Source organism: Bicyclus anynana, chromosome 19 (assembly GCF_947172395.1).
Source record: "Bicyclus anynana chromosome 19, ilBicAnyn1.1, whole genome shotgun sequence".
NCBI lineage: Eukaryota > Metazoa > Arthropoda > Insecta > Lepidoptera > Nymphalidae > Bicyclus > Bicyclus anynana.
In genome coordinates this window covers 12,072,317-12,090,613 of record NC_069101.1, presented here as the reverse complement: position 1 = coordinate 12,090,613, position 18,297 = coordinate 12,072,317, and the positions used below count along the sequence as shown (strand labels likewise).

The window sequence follows — 18,297 nt, the reverse complement described above, 5'->3', positions numbered from 1 at the left end:
CCGCCTCTGCAGATCACACGCGCAAACACATCAGTGACAAAAAAAATAACAGACGACAAGGTAGTAAAAGAAAGGTAAAGAAATATACCCCATCTGCTTCTATCACATACGCATTAGTGAGAAAGAGAAACAAATATTTACCCCACAAGTAACATATTTAGCATCTTTGATATCGGTCGTCACCCAGACGTGGGCTTTTTAACTCACGATCTCGGGGGCGCCCGGACTGATACACTCAGGCCACAACACCCTTCCCGAAATGCCCTCTAAGCCGAGGTACAAGTCTCAGAAGAGACTTTAGAGAGTCGTTCCGCCTACTCTGCTTCTGCCTTCGGGCCCTATCAGGCGATGCTTCTGCGCTCGCCCAAACCCACTTACACAATCAGAAAAGAATAATTGAGTCCTCGCCTTCATTATCAAGCTCTCAGGCTTTCTGGTCAAGCTTCTGCTCAATCGAACCCCCCGTCGACTATGTTGCGGTCACAAAGCATCAAATACACTACTCGTTTCGACGCTTTATCGAAGTCCTAAAGTGAGCCGAGTATTGTAGCGATGCGCTTCGTGTTCGAACCTCGGAACGCTTGGAATCCTATGACTCAAGACAAAAAACTACAACAATCGGAAGTTGTGCGAGGCGAGGCGAGATTACATGAAGTGAAGTGTATTGGGGGTGCAAAGAGCCTACAGCAAATATACCATGAGATAACTCCAGATCAAACAGTTGCCGAGCATACTCTCCAACATAATATACATATACTAATACTATAAAGAGGAAATATTTGTTTGTTTGTTAGTTTGCATTGAATAGGCTATAAAACTAATGAAATGAAACGATTTGAAAAATTCTTTCACTATTGGGAAGCTATATTCCCGAGTGTTATAGGCTATATGTTATCCCCGTATTCCTACGGGAACGGAAACCACGCGGGTGAAATCACGCGACGTTGCTAGTCTAGAATAATACCATCAGACAGGACATCTGCGATGCACCAAACTTTGTACACCATTTCTAGAAATGTTACCACATTTTTCTTCCCAAGTTGTTTAAGTTAATTATACACGAGCCACGAGGTTGCCATTAACGCGTGCCCTTGTCGTAACATTAGAAGCGAATGACTAACGCGGTTAAGATAAAGCTATCTATAGACTCAACAATACTATATTTACCAGATTAAAATATAAACTTGGTCGGTTTTATTTGCGGATATCGATCTTTACACCGACAAAGGGTGACCCAGAAATAGTAAACGGAACACGTAAATGCTGTTCGGTTCAAACAAAGTAAAAAACAAAAGTTATGGCGTGCATTGGTTTATATTCCTGTACCTCATCCAATGTACAATAGATCAATACTAATATTAAAATGCAAAACTAAGTCTGCCTATCTGTTACCTTTCCACAATTAACCCACATGTGTATGTGACGTTGAAGACCATTATGTCTATCCTCAAAATATGACCCAAAAGGGAGGGAAACAGTATTTGTCGCAGGCATCCGCCAAGGGATGACATCTGACCGTCCACCAGCACACAACAATAAGTGCTGCTAAGGCGTGACAAGAAAGACCACAACATCCGAATATCGTACATAGGCCCATGGGCCGAGAGCGACAGGGAGTCGTACAAATCACACACATTATTGACACGCGGCCAGATCGTGAAGAGAAACCCACACTCACCTATCATCAGGGTCGCTCCACAACAGATCGCACATGGGCCCCTCGTGAGGCACCTCCTGCACGCGGTCGAGCGCGCGGATGTGGTCCAACGTGTCGATGGAGGGGCTCAGCCCACCGTGGAGGCAAAAGATCTGGCCGTCCACCAGCGCGGTCAGCGGCAAGTAGTCGAACAGGTCGGTGAAGTGCTTCCACACGGACGCGTTGCCGTATTTGCGCAGGCACTCGTCGTAGAAGCCGTACACTTGCGTGATCTGACGCGATTCGTGGTTGCCGCGGAGGATTGTTATTCTCTCACGGTATCTGACCTGTAACGTAACAATGTACAATAGATTAGTTTGTAAAATAACAGATAATAATAGTTGGGTTTAGTGAAAAAAAAACTGAAGGTGTTGCGCAAATTGTTTAAGCTAATTATTTGAATTTCATAAGACCAGAAAGATAATTAACTCTATCTGACAATCAAAAATTGAAAAAGGCTATCGAAAGGCATCATAATGGTGACACAATTGATCTATCATAAACAGGGTTACTAAAAATGTAAAGCGATCTCTTTAAGGGACTAGCAGTGATCATTAGCTATCTCATTACCTTACTTAGGATATAAGGGACAAAATGTACCGATTAAGAAATGTCTGTTACTCTTCAAAGTGGATTTAAAAAAAGTCACGTATTTAGCGGGTGTCTTTTTAGATTGGTAACAACCTATTACGTAATAATTATACAAAAAACAAACATCAACTATACATATAGGTAGGTATATTCCATTTAATACCATTTCAAACATTCCTTCGATATGTTAAAAATGAAATTTACTATTCTAACGACTTTTTTGTAACGAATTATCAACCATAAAATATAGTTCTCTCCTTCTGTAAATAAGCAAAAGGACCACTTTATTTCTATTCTAGCTGCTCGTCTACTAATTCATCTAAAAGGTTGGAAATTCAATTCTGTGTAGATAGAGCGTCATTTCAAGTCCATTCCTAATGTAATTTTTAAGCAATCTTCGCTTCTAGGAATGAATCAAAAGAAAGATGACACTAAAGTAAAGTAAGTAATGTTGGAAATATACAACATTAGCATAAATTTTTTTTTAAAATAAATTACCGAAGACATAGATTGTACATATACAAGGTGTATACCCACCTAGAAAATATTATAGTGTCTTTGTGCATATTAACACTTATTTTTTTATTGTAGTTTATATATATTTTTATGTGCAATAAATAAAAAAAAATATCTATCTATGTATCTATGTATGTTATTTTTCATTTTTTTAATTTCGTTACGTTTATTTTTTGAAGTAGTTTTTTGTTTTTTTTTTTTTATTTATCATATAAGTACCTATAACATAATCTTACATGTATGTATGTGCAATATACCTACATACTTTTTTGTAAAAAAAAATCACAAACATAGTCGCGGGCGTTTGCTAGTGTTGTTTAAAATAACTTTTGTTAACATACATCGTTATCGGATGGTATATCTTTGATAAACTCGGGTCACTGTTTGTATATTACTGTTGTAATCGAGATTATTATCAACCAGTTTACTTTCACAAATGAGCAGTTTTATCATAGCAGACTAGACCGTTTCAGAATTACCGCTTCTAACATAAATACGTACTAAACGGACCGCTTTGTTAATAATTACAACTGTAATTAGCGTAACACGACGTGCAATTACCTCTGTAATTTAGACATTGAAATGGACAGTGTTCTGAAGGGTAGCCGAATGTTTTAAAATGCTTAATGTGGAATAATGTGAAGTTTACATCATCTTCTATTTATAAGTATCTTCCATACCTACCAAAATTCTATAAAGGTAAAGTTGTTTTTCCATTCTTTACAAGTTAGCCCTTGATTGCAATCTCACCTGAGGGTAAGTGATGATGCAATCAAAGATGGAAGTCGAGTAACTTGTTAGGCGTAGGATAAAAATCCACACCTATTTCGATATACACGACACGGAATGTTAAATCTCTTGGCGGTTCGTCTTTTCCGGTAGGGTGCTAACTATCACGGCCGAAGCCACTCACCAGCCAGACTGGACCAATAAGAAAACTTCAATCGGTCCAGCCGAGGTTCGAACTCAGGACCTCCGTCTTGAAATTCCACCGCGCTTACCACTGCGCCACGTAAGGTAGGTATGCGCCAGTTTGTAGCATTGTAGGTGTAAACTTTGGATTTACTAATCCACGTTAAAAACGTTACATAACCACGTTACTTGTGAGTGTCATAGACGATATTTTATTCCTGTATTTTTACGGGAACGGGAACTACGTGAATAAAACCGCGACTGTTGGTGATATTACAAAACAACCATTTTTAAGTACTAGTTATTTTCACGACGATAAACAAAACAAGCTCGAACTTTTTTTTCAATTTCTTTCTTGTCTGTTTGTCAGGACTAATTGGACTGGGACGGCTGAACCAATTTTATTGGGACTCACTAGAAGATAGAGCAACATATAGTTTACTTTTTGTTTCGGAAAAGCCATGGTGCCTGCGGGATTTTTGGATAACTGAATTTCACGCAGACGTAGTCGCGGGCGTCCGCTAGTTCATACTTCGATTACGTAACTGATGCTCGAAACAATAGGTTTACGCGAACTTATCTTTTTCATATCTGGGCCTCTTTAATTGGAGATGAAAGTTGGAAATACATTCTGAAGAGCGACGTGACGAATTTTGATAAACACGTTTTGTTCAGATGGTGGAAAATCTATCACCAATTTGATTTTTTTGTTTTTTCATAAAATGTCGTTGGTTAATATCGCTAAAAGTTGTGAGCGATTTGAATATTCTATTTGTTTTGTTTGTTCTAAAAACATTAGTAGATACATATATTTTTTAGATGATAAGAAACCAGGTCAGAATAATTGCATTTTATACTAACAGTGAGTATATATTTTTAATTTTTAGGCACATTGGACTGTAATCTGTAAACTTAGGAAAATATGTACATATTATTAAAAATTACGTAATTCTATGAAATAAACGTATTTGTTTTAAGTTATTCTGTAGTTACGTGTTGTACTAACATTGTTTCTATTCTAATCTAACCAACGAAGTGCTAATATTGTTAATTAATTTTAACGTTTTTTATTTATTTTTGTTATTTCTTCTTTCACTTCTCCTTGACTATTGCGCTTTAAGCCTTTTATTTTTATCCCCAGAAATCGAAACTAAGACTCATGATAGACAACCGAACATGTTAACCAAAAACCAGCCAGTTAAGTAACAAAAAAACTCATGAAGCGCTTTCAATCAATTTTTTTTTAATGCCCCAAAACGTTAGATCGCTTCTGGGTGGCCGATATTATTTTTGAATGAGTTTACGTGATCAAGGTCGGATGCGTGTTCAAAATGGTGCTAATTCTTCGCGTTGGCACGTGAGTCACACTGCCAGTCGCTTTTACGACTTGTGCCGGTTGTAAAAACACGATAACAATGAATTTGTAACTTTTTACTGTCTCAAACTTGGTACACAGAGGTGTCTAAGAAAAAGATGTGTTACACGTAGGGTTGCCAACCTTACTATGATGTATCTTCATCATCATCATTAACAACCCATATTCGGCTCACTGCTGAGCTTAAGTCTCATATCATATCATATCAGAAAGAGAGGGGTTAGGCCAATAGTCCACCACGCTGGCCCAATGCGGATTGACAGACTTCAAACACGCAGAGAATTAAGAAAATTCTCTGGTATGCAGTTTTCCTTCACCGTTTGAGACACGTGATATTTAATTTCTTAAAATGCACACAACTGAAAAGTTGGAGGTGCATGCCCCGGACCGGATTCGAACCCACACCCTCCGGAATCGGAGGCAGAGGTCATATCCACGGGGCCATCACGGCTCTCAATATAATGTATAGTATTGTACTATATTTCAGGTCTGCGTACTACATACTGTTAAAGAAATACGCAATTATACTATATTTTCAACAATGCTATCTAATAAACAAAATTTTCATTTTAAATCTTTATGAACATTAGTTTTCAACAGATTCGATAGCGTCTAGCATATCTGAACTAGTCTATCTTACTGAGTTCCAAACATTAAGCAAACAAAATAAAAAAAAATATTTTCAAAAATTAAAAATCAGATGTGACAGTATGACACTCTCTTATTTCAGAATCTTGAAAAATGCGACAAGAGTAATTAAATATTGCTTTTTTTTAATGTTGATTTTTTGCTTATTCCATAAAATACTATATTATATTTAAGCGTACTATATTTTTAAAGCTACTAGTCAATTTAAAAAATACTATATTTTTCTGAAAAAATGTTGGCAACCCTAGTTACACGCGATCTAAAATTGGCAACCAGTAAACAGCTCAAATAAACTTGTACCACTTCCAAGTAAGCCTGTTACCTGGTACTGTCTTAGATATAAAAATATTATATCCTATTATCCTTCACTCAGGAAGTAAAAGAAAATCGTAAATGAATATAATACGCTGACGTTAAGTAGACGTACACTAATGGTAGGCGTCCACAGATCCGCATAGTACGTGTCGGACGCATCGCATCAAACGACGACGCCTCCGTGGCGCAGTGGACTTACAAGTCGGAGGTCCTGGGTTCGATCCCCGGCTGGGCTGATTGAGGTTTTCTTAATTGGTCCAGGTCTGGCTGGTGGGAGGCTTCGGCCGTGGCTAGTTACCACCCTACCGACAAAAAAGTACCGCCAAGCGATTTAGCGTTCCGGTACGATGTCGTGTAGAATCCGAAAGGAGTGTGGATTGTCATCCTACTCCTAACAAGTTAGCCCGCTTCCATCTTAGATTGCATCATCACTTACCATCAGGTGAGATTGTAGTCAACTCATCTGTTATTTTGGGATAAGAAATAAAGGATAGAGAATATTTACATTGACATATTGTACATAGTTAAATTGCGGCCGATTGTGTTAAATGATGATTATTTTTTTTAATTTATTTGATCTCCTTCCCTCATTGTTAATTTAAAAAATCATACACTAGTTAATAGAATATACCCAATATAATTGAAAAAAAAAGTAAAGGTTGCCTGCTTTTACACTGTAACTTTGAGGTTGAGAGTTACACAGTTAAAGTATTTTTCAGATAGCATGGGTACGGTGACAGTTGCCTTATGACGTTCATAATACGTACTATTATCGTGAATCGCGACAAACTTTCAATAGTTAAACGAACTGTCACCGTGCCCATGCTATCTGTAAAAAACTATAAGTAATGTTATTTATATACCCTCATCAGTTCATCGCCTAATATGTCTAATATGTATGTAAATGAAGCTTAAGAAATGCTTAATTTAAATGTATTAGGTCGCCTTTCATGTAGTTCATGGTTTCCTAGATTTTATATGAAAAATGTGTCTGGCCGTAATTTAATTAGGCAACCTATATGCAATGTGTCACTTTGAATATGATCTATTATTTATTTCTCATCACTATTAAATAACAGATGAGGGTATGCATTTCTAATGTCGTATCTTAGACTATTATAAAAATGAAATTTGGAGATTAGACCCACCATACAGCTCCACTACAGGTTGATGCGATTATTGTATACGTGACGAATTATTTTATATTGTATACGTGGTAGGTACGAAGTTACAAGCTAATAAATTCTACGTCATGGGTACCTATTTCTACTATTTCCTGTTTTCCTCCGTCCTCTTGACGTATATATTTACCATGATAATAATATAATTTACCTAATAAGCATGCCCGCTTGCTATTTTTAAACCTTGGATGATCAGTCATAAGCATTCGTCGAGAATGACGTCAGAGATATTTCTTATACAGATCTATTAACATATTAAGGAGTTTTTTTTTTTTTTGGTTAATTGGAGTGCGACCAAAAATGTAATCGGCGGATATAAACCGTATGTATTATATATCTGTATGCCATGACGATCTAACAAGAAATAAATGTACATAAAAAAAGAAACATTCACCTTTGCGTAGAATTCGATGTTTCGGATAAAAGTTAAAGGAAGAAGCGACAATGTGCAATGTGACAGTCGCCCATGACCAGCAGACACAGCTTGCGTCAACAATAACAAATCGAAATATCAGAGAGCAATATTTTCGATTTCGCCGCTATCGCTCGATAGAATGTCTTTCTCACGTCTCGAGATATGTTTATCACGCTAGTACAGGTATCTGGTGTCCATGGGCGACTACTTCCATGTAACTGTTACCCATTAATAAGTACCTACGCCTAACGTTAGTGACAGTACGCCAGTATAGATGTACTGGACGGCCGACGTTATCGCCCATGATCTCGTAGAGAGGCCACGTATGTATGTACCTCCAGTACAAATAGCAATGTAACAGTCGGCATACTGTGGTAACCACGGTTGACTAATCTGGTACCTAGTGCAACTAGCAATGTGATAGTTTCCACACTGTAGTATCCGCGGTCGACGTAGTCGCCCATGAACAGGTAGTTGGTGTCGGGCGAGCGTCTGCCATGTACGTACTTTTTGGTGCAACTAACAATGTGACAGTCTTCACACTGTGGTAGCCGCGGTTAGTCGCCCATGAATAGGTAGTTAGTGCTGGGCGAGCGGCCGCCGATGTACGTACCTTTAGTGCAACTAGAAATGTGACAGTTTCCACACTGTAGTAGCCGCGGTTAGTCGCCCATGAATAGGTAGTTGGTGTCGGGCGAGCGGCCGCCGATGTACGTACCTTTAGTGCAACTAGCAATGTGACAGTCTCCACACTGTAGTAGCCGCGGTCGACGTAGTCGCCCATGAACAGGTAGTTGGTGTCGGGCGAGCGGCCGCCGATGTACGTACCTTTAGTGCAACTAGCAATGTGACAGTCTCCACACTGTGGTAGCCGCGGTTAGTCGCCCATGAATAGGTAGTTAGTGCTGGGCGAGCGGCCGCCGATGTGCGTACCTTTAGTGCAACTAGAAATGTGACAGTCTCCACACGGTAGTAGCCGCGGTCGACTTAGTCGCCCATGAACAGGTAGTTAGTGTCGGGCGAGCGGCCGCCGATGTACGTACCTTTAGTGCAACTAGCAATGTGACAGTCTCCACACTGTAGTAGCCGCGGTCGACGTAGTCGCCCATGAACAGGTAGTTGGTGTCGGGCGAGCGGCCGCCGATGCGGAACAGCTCCATCAGGTCGTGGAACTGGCCGTGGACGTCGCCGCATACCGTCACTGGGCATTTTACCTCTTGCACGTTTGACTCTTTAGTCAGTATCTCCTTTGCCTGCAAACAATAAATTCATTTCAGCCTTTATTCGACGCTAATGACATACCATAAGAATATAAGCGACGGAAAACGTGTTATGGTATAGCAGACTGACGTCTAATAGCCAATGTAAGTTGTTCTTGTCTGTTTGTGAAGTTGTGCACCATTTAGTAGGTACAACAGCATTGTTGCGTAGTGACAATCATAAACTTTATGACTTCCAAAACTATTCATGCGATTGTGAAGAAACTTGGAATCGTTATTCACATAGATAGCAACATTGCTAAATTAATACCTATTTACAACCATATTTATTTATGTTCTTAGCATTGCAGTGCAATGCAGTCAGAAACATCTAGTCATTACTATTAAAACGAATTTACGAAAAATACCAATACGAAAAGTTGTTAATTTCGAAAATACGTTTAAAAACACAATAGTAATGAGATACGAGTGTACTATCTTTTAGGATGTAATTATAAATGCTACCTATGATAACAGATAATGATCGGAACCAACAGTTTATTTATAACCGCTATCAAATGGTAAAGGCCAATCCAGACATCAAAACTAGGTCATCTATCCAGTTACCTATTTGGGTCACCCAGATAGTACCTCCACGTCTATGCACATTTTATGCAAAATCGTACTACACTAATATATGAATGATAAAAGTTTATTTTTTTATGTTAGTACTGCTTCAAGGTCTGGAATGATTTTTCGGAATGGACATATTACATATTTTGAATTAGAATTATTTAGAAAACATTGGTTGTACAATAAGGCGTTTTTTGAAGCTCTATTGAACTAATCAAAACAAATAACTCAACTATTTTACAAACATTAATAAGTATATCTTCAACATTGCTTAAGCAGTTGTTAAGTTATAATTTTACGAGTATGAGTTTAATGATTTATTTTTGTTTACATTGGAATATCAAAATTCTAAAATTAGAAAAAAGAAAGAACTATTTATACCAGTCAATCATACGCTTTGCCTTTCTTCAAGGTAAAAAAAAAAAACTTTTATTGTAAGGTTTCCGATTTAAATATCTAGGGCGAAGCAACTCATTAATTGCGACGATAACAAATTAATTAAAGTAATTGTGTACTAAAGGAATCTTAATTAATTAGATATTTGTATTATGTATTTATTTTATATTAAAATCAAGGACAAGCTATTTATATAATTATACTTATATATTTTTCCTTATATAATTAATATATTTACTTATTTATGATATTATATACCTAAGTATGTACGAAACTTCTAATACATATTATAAATAGTAATAATCTAGAATCGAGTCACGCAGTAGCAGTTTTTTCCGAGTTCTGAAATTGTGTGTAAATTTTGAATTTGAATTTTGAATTCTGAAATCCAGTTTACAAATTAGGTACTTACGTATAAAATATTTATAAAACAGGGAAAAGGATTTCGCCACGTATTCCCGAGATAAAGGTTCAGACAAATATACAACCTGACAACAAAGTGTTCTATTTTTTCCTACTCGTATAGAATTAAAGTTTAGAATGTTACTACCTATATGTTACAAGCAAGCCGTGTTTGACTGCAATCACGCCTGACGATAACGTTGATGTAGCCTATGGTGAAATGCGCTAGCCTGATAGGATGTTGCCCGATAAGATGTCTATTCACTCTTTGACTTAAAAATAGTAGGTAGTCAGAAAAACGGAAGCTGAAAGGGCATGCCATATTATATTTATAAGGAATGTGGAACCAATACTTTTGGCAATAATCGCCATTTGATATTTGCTCCATCCTACAAACATTATTATCACCATAAACGCATCAAACCCACACTGAAGAATCATGGTGGGCCTCCGTTCCAATAAGATGGAAGTCTGTAGCAAGCCATTCAAATACGCTGACAATGATATTAACAACAAATATGACTACCAATACGTCATACGAATTGCATAATAATGTCTAACCACAACAGTCTCGAGTTATTAGTAGGATGCTAATCATACAATAACATCATCATAATCGTGCATAATATTTTCGTAAGCTAAAAGAACTCAACTGTTTTGCACTACTACTAACTAAAAAATTTTTAGGACAATATACATTTGTCGTGATAGCCCAGTGGATATGACCCCTGCCTCCGATTCCGGAGGGTGTTGATCCGAATCCGGTCCGAGGATTGCACTTCCAACTTTTCAGTTATTGCATTTTAAGAAATATCACATGTCTCAAATGGTGAAGGAAAAACATCGTGAGGAAATCTGCATACCAATAAATTTTTCTTAATTCTCTGTGTGAAGTCTGCCAATCCGCATTGGGCCAGCGTGGTGGACTATTGGCCTTACCCCTCTCTGAGAGGAGACTCGAGCTTAGCAGTAAGCCGAATAATTTCACATTTCACAAACCCCGCAGGAACCATGAATAGTTAGATCCAACGTTCCATTTATTATTTATTATTAATCTACAAATCGATTTAACATAGCTGTAAAAAGTTACCGGCAGACGGACTTTCGCATTTATAATATGTATGCAATTTAGGCTCTAGAGTCGCTCAGTGAGCGATGGAGCGAGTTGTGCTTAGAGTGTCTGTACGTGATCGAATCAAACATGAGAACCTCAGAAGAACCGCAAAGTCACTGACATAGCTCAGCGAGTCGTGAAACTGAAGTGACTATGGCCACATAGTTCGAAGAGCCGATGGGCGTTGGGGTCCCAAGGTCCCGGAATGGGATAATAAACCCCGTGCCGGAAAGCGCATTGTTAGTCGATCCCCCACGAGGATGGCGGCTCGAGACCGCCATTGGAAATCCATACAAGAGGCATATGTCCAGCAGTAAACGTCCATCGGCTGCTAATGATGATGATGATGATGATTTTAGTATGGAAGTGTGTAGGCATATATGCTGCAGCAACATCCAAGGGATTTGGGAGAAAGCATAAGGGATAGATGACCACATGTATTAATGACCACAGGGGGAATAAGTGTCTGCTTATTCCTCTTGTGGTCATCTCTCGAGATCGTTGTTGCTCAAGATCGTTGTGCTTGGAGGTCCATGCAAGAGGCCTATGTCCAGCAATGGACGTCTATCGGCTGATAAGGTAAGGTAAGGTCATCTATCCATGTGGTCATCTATCCTGAGTTTCATAGAAGACACTATGAAACTCGGGCCTTGGTTTAGAAGAACGGAGGGGGGTTTGAAGGGATAGACAAGTCCTGACGCCCTATGCTACTCTTGGAGTTATCATGACAATTGTCTAACGAGCGGGAATCGAAATCTGGACTTTTCGATTGAATCCGGTTTTCTTAGCGCGAAGCTATCGAGGTTTGTTTACATATATCACTGTTACCACTAGATATTGACTATTACTTGGTTACCATACAACCTTGTACATTTAAACACGCAATCGATGCTTGACCTTTGCTTGTAAATCTATACGTATGTATGTTACTTAGTTGGTTTTATGTTCTTAACGTGTCATTGTAAAAAGTGGCTTTACATAATTTATGCGATTATAGCGAGGAAGAGTTTGTATACCTACTGTATGTTTATTTAGTACGCTAATCTACCAGTAAATAGTTACAAAAAATCATCACGAACCTTTATTGAAGAAAAAAATTCAATTCAAAACGTTTATCAATCGAGAAATTAGAAATGAATGTAGAAAACTTTCTCATTGTCATTGCATACCTAATTTATTTTAAGTTAAATACCTATTGTTTGTATATAAGATGTTATTCAAAAGATATTAACTATATTTAATCCAATTTTTTTTCATCAAGGAACAAATTAATTAACCAGCCAGACCTGGGCCAATTAAGAAAACCTCAATTGGCCCAGCCGGGGATCGAACCCAGGATCTCCGTCTTGTATATTCACCGCGCATGCCACTGCGCCACGGAGGCCGTCTGTGTTAGCAATGGGTACAATAGTCTAGCGGGTAGGGCCGAACCTCGACCTCTCGGTGATGAGTTCAGTCCGGTGAAAGAAGAAAGAGGAAAGAAAATAACTTCATTCATTTTTAGTGTCACAAACAGTAAGTTCAAATCACGCTGAATGAATTATTCCTTTTCTTTGGGACGGTTTACCTTCGTCTAATTTCATCCTTCGCCACTGGTAAGTACATCTTATTTCAGATATTATATGTCTGTCTGTGACACCAGACAGAAAGGGTGACAGACAGTGGTTAATAGCCACGACTGATGTCTACCAGCAAACAGAAAGAAATATATTAAAAAAAAAATAAGTTTTTAATTACACAAAACGGACGGAAAGCAAACACAACGCGAGAAATTTTATTCAATCCGGTAGCCAGATGTTGGGAATAGGAAATTGTTTATTATTTCATCGTAAACGGCCACGATTAGGGGCGCCTCTCACATCGCCACACCGAAATAATCCAGCAATGTCGTCCAATTCACTATGGGCTTTATTTAAATAACGAAATAATCTGTTTTAAATAAATTAATATTTAAAAAAAAGCATTTAAAGAAAAAGACTCGAGCTGAAACTTGAATGGTTTATCGTATTCAGTTCAGGAGTTGTTAACCGTCCGACTCCAACTTTTCTCTATGATTGTACCTCGCAGATGACTGCAATTTGTTTTTATAAGAATATTTGCCATATCTTTTAAATATGACCATTCCCATTCCCCTTCAACTAGTTGTGAAAGACTGTATTAGGAGTAGGTACGACCATAGTCTAGCGGGGCGGGGATCGAATCACCTGAATATGATTGACAACGGGGATCGGACCAAGCGATGAGTCCGGCCGTTCTAACCGTTGAACTATTGAGGCTCATTATTTTGGTTCAACTTACTCGCCAGAACCGCACCCCCCTCGCCCCGCCCTACCATGATGTGACCACCAACACACACTAACAGGACAAATTAAATGAAACCCAACGTTTTGAAATAAAATCTAACTCTTTCAAATCATCTTAAACTGGCGACCCGCTCCGACCTTTATGCATTTAAACCCAGTAATCATTTTTGCTTGTTTATTACCTGACTGCAAGAAGGGTTATTTACACTTTATTTTCTTGTCTAAAATAATTCTACAACCCTAAGTAGCAACATCCAATGCATAACAATGTTCTATCACGAATCGTGATATCATCAACAGAAGCACTACAAATGAAGTGAAACAGACGGAATGAGTCTGTTTCCAACATACTGAAATAGTTGAATATGTATATGCCAAGCGTGTATGATAAATGAAATAAAATCTTTTTAACATTAAAATTTAATCGACTTCAAAATCACAAAAATAAACTAAAAAGCGAAAAATAACATCGTATGTGTGTTGGCACGGCACCGCCTTCAAAGCGATCTTCAGAAGGTATCACATACGATGTTATTTTTCGCTTTTTAGTTCATTTGGTGATTTTGAAATCGGTTCAATTTTTTTGTTGAAAATATTTTATTTTTCTGTTTTTAGTGTGTCCTTGCATTTATATAGATGCATAGATTTATAACTCATAGATAGTGTGTAGTCGCAGGATATTTAAGCCGTTTTATGTGTCCCGAAATGGGAGCCCTTTACACATCGTTACGCTACGATAAGTACGCTTGTGTACGTATCAGCGAGGGTAATTAACTTAGCTCTCACGCTCCCATAGTCACAGAAGTGGCTTACGTTTGGAGTGAAAAATTGTTAGGTGTTGCGGGTCTATAGGTTATTAGTCTAAGTTTAACGCATTTAGATACAGTACAGGCTATTCTAAGAAAATAAATAGGTATTCGTAAGAGGAATTCCCCTGTACGGGATTCGTTACTAAGTTCGATCCCCAGATAAGGTATTATATCTTTGACGCGTGGACAACTTTTTCCAATTTCTAAGAAACTGTCGCTTCGATCATTCGCAATTAGCTATAAAAGATGACTTGCTTTAGATAAGGTAAATGGCAGAGATAGAAACGTTTCTAATTAGTAAAACAAAATAGAATGTCTAATTAATAAACTAATTGTTTATTCTTTTTTAATTAATGGACCGATTTCATACATTAGCCAGACTTCCCTTTTTATACGAAGAGGGGTTACCACCATGCTGCTTCAAGGAGGGTATTCAGGTTTAGGGCGTTCATGTTTTAATCCGTAAATCTCAACTATCACTATCTGATGATATTGAGAATGACCGGACCGGCTGTTGGGCATATTTTTTATAATAATTAGGATAAGTTTCCTATTGTATTTATTTAAAAAAAAAATTTCATACCTCAGAACTCTGTGATTCGGATTGTGGACCATTAACTCTCTGTCGTTATATAACTTATTAAAAATAAGTAAATTGCATGTGAATCAGACTGCAACTAATAAATATAGGGGAGTTAGCGCTATAATTTTATAGGTAGCATTTTTGCAATGAGGGTACACAATAGAACAATGGATCTGCAGACTATTAACATGTGGGATTCTGCTTAGACGGACGGTTACATGGAATGAGCTGATATACTCGGAAGCATGGATTTACAATTAGCTAGATACCGCACGGATTTAAAGCGTGCTCGATAATTTCATTTTAAATATTAGTCTGAACCAGAAGACTATTATTATGACCTCGTATTAAGCGAGTTAATTTTGCATAAACACAATATAAACAAAATCTACAATTTACGAAATTGTGAAGTACCGACAGACGGTAAACCTTACGGAGATACTCCAAATGTTGTTTAGAGTTTGTGAACATTACCTCATAATATTATGTCATACCCCTTTCCTCTTCAACTCTTTATTGCTCGGGAAGGGTTTTAGCCTTCCCTTGCATAAGGTTTTCGCTCAGTTCAGGTACCACAATATTCCAATCGACAGGCATCGAGCCTCAGATCTCAAGAACCCCGCTTGACTCCCGACTCTTTAGCCAATGGAGCTATTCAATGCACAAACGACGTCTTCCAGACGTAAGACTACAGTCGTCAACGTTTTGTAGAATACCGATAGACAAGCAATCTTACGTCGGTGTCCCAAAGTGTAGTAAAAAATATACGAGTATTCTAGTCATGTATTAACTAACTAGCAGGTGTCCCGCGGTTTCACCCACGAAGTTTACGTTTTTGTGAGAAAACGGGGATAAAATATAGCCTACAGCACTCACAAATAACGTGGGTTTCTAGTGATAAAAGAATTTTCAAAATCTGTTTAGTAGATCCAGAGATCACCTAAAATACAACAAACTTTACCTCCTTATAATATTAGTATAGATAGATATAAATAACTAATATTCATTCCCCTTTACTCTCCAACTGAGCGACAAGCTTGAAGCTAGGAACGAGGGTGACAAAGTCCAACGGACGAAAATCGAGCCCTACCTCGTCATTTGACCTGAGCTATTGAATGAACTGACGGCGTCTAATAAATGTAAGTCTTTGGGAGGTCTTTAGTGTCGATGACAATGTTGGTTGAATAGCCGTGATATCTATTCTCACCTAGTCGTACTGTACCATCGGAAGTGAAGTTATCTTTGATTCACATACAATGTGACGATTACACATTCAACCTTGTTGATAACTTTGATTCATTCATTAATTCATTCCTATTGAATGATACGTCATATAGGTACAACTATATACTCATTACTCATCATTGCTTTTCATCAGGCATTATTGTAGTCAAGCACACGCCTATACAAAAATTATATTGCGTTTCTTTTAATTCCTTAAGTGACCGCCTACTATTTTTCCGCTTTTTTGCCTTTTTAAGATTCCGTGCCAAAGGAAGGGAAGGACCCTATTACTAGGACTCCGCTGTGCGTCCATTCGTCCGTCTGTCACCAGGCGTCTTATAAACTGTGATACAGTTAAAATTTTCAAAGATGGTGTATTTCTGTTGCTCTTATAACAGATACTAAACACTACAATAAAATACATATTTAACTCACACTCACACGGGCTCACATATAACAAACGTGATTTTTTGCCATTTTTATGGGTAACTAGCAATTTTTGAGTTTACTCGTTACATACAAAAATACATCATAATATATAGATGGTAAAGGAACCCTACGTGCACACTTAGCATTATTTATCAATTTTATCAACCAAATTAAAAAAGGAGGAGATTCTCATTTCGACGCGTATGGTACTTTTTTATGTTTGTTACCTTATAACTTCGTAAAATATTAACCTATTTTGAAAAATATTTCTTTTTGTTTGAAAGAATATATTTCCAAATTGGTCCCATTTCATTTTCATGAAATTCGGTTTAGTGATTTTGTGTTAAAAGTCAAAATAACTAAAATACGTCTTTGAAGCCGGTTCCATTTTTAATCGACTTCAAAAAAAGGAGGAAGTTCTCAATTCGAGTCTGTGTTTTTTGTTTTGTTTTTTTTTTGTGTATGTTACTCAATTATTATATTAAAAAGATTACGATTACTATTGTTTATTCATAGTTGACGGACATAGCCGGGCAATAATACAAATAAACCTAACACGAAGTCGACTGTCGATTCGATTAATTAAGAATTGACTAGAGAAACATTATACGAAGCAAATTTATTGTTTTGTAACAACAGTCAAGGCTAGAACTGTTCGGAGGACCTATCACTAAATAGACTAGAGACTACTTCCGTCGCTATTTTTAATACTTCGACATTTTATATTTTTTCACATATTTGCTTGTGTGACAGGTGGGTTGATTTATTATTGTGAAAAGGCCAAAGATAACGTAAATAACAGATTCGTGTAACATCACAAACGCTCACATATTTTTATGCACAAAAACAAAATTGAGAAGCCTTAGGGTGACCATACACGGGGAATATTATCTACTTAGCTATTGACAACTAGCGGACCCGCCAACTTCAGACGCGTGAATTTCAAATCCCGTGGGAATCATGATTTTTCTGGATCAATAATATACACGTTGGTCAATAACCTTCTTTATCCCAAGTCCCAATAAAAGCCCGGACAAATAGACAGACTAAGTTAAAAAAAAGCTGTGCTTTAACTATAAATACTTGAGAAAACAATTATTTTGTAATCACAGATAGATAGTGGCTGCAACAAATCGTCAGAACAAGATTAAACATAAGTATGTGCTTATATTTAAAGCTGCATAAAAATTTTATAAAACCTTTAAAACATTAAGAAATTATATAACAAAATCGTCCGCAGCGTCTGTCTGTCTGTTCGCAATAATGCAACTACTAAACGGATTTTCATGCGGCTATCACCAATTGGTTTTGTAATAAGATTTGGTGTATGTACATTAAATAAAATATGACATTAGAAGTGTCGGAAAAGTCAAGCCTCCTAGGAGATTATACTCGCGGATGAAGTCGCGGGCGTCCGATAGTAAGAGATATTATACAGCCTCCTACTCCTATTACTGATGATTTTTATAAAAACAATAACTGAAATACATCGTAGGTGTATATATCAGACGTAGTACGTGTGAATGTGTAACATCCTCTGTGATAAAAATAATTTC

General features: G+C 37.4%; 1 protein-coding gene across 1 annotated transcript in view; it reads right to left on the bottom strand.

The window, feature by feature from the left end:
• Window positions 1-18,297, bottom strand: part of LOC112044614 (serine/threonine-protein phosphatase 2A catalytic subunit beta isoform) — a 33,310-nt gene that overhangs the window by 6,960 nt on the left and 8,053 nt on the right. Inside the window, exons 2-3 of the mRNA XM_024080499.2 lie at window positions 8,693-8,902; window positions 1,679-1,983 (exon numbers count right to left, since the gene is read on the bottom strand). Of these exons, the coding sequence (XP_023936267.1) occupies window positions 1,679-1,983; window positions 8,693-8,902 (515 nt within the window). The remainder of the gene's footprint in view (window positions 1-1,678; window positions 1,984-8,692; window positions 8,903-18,297) is intronic.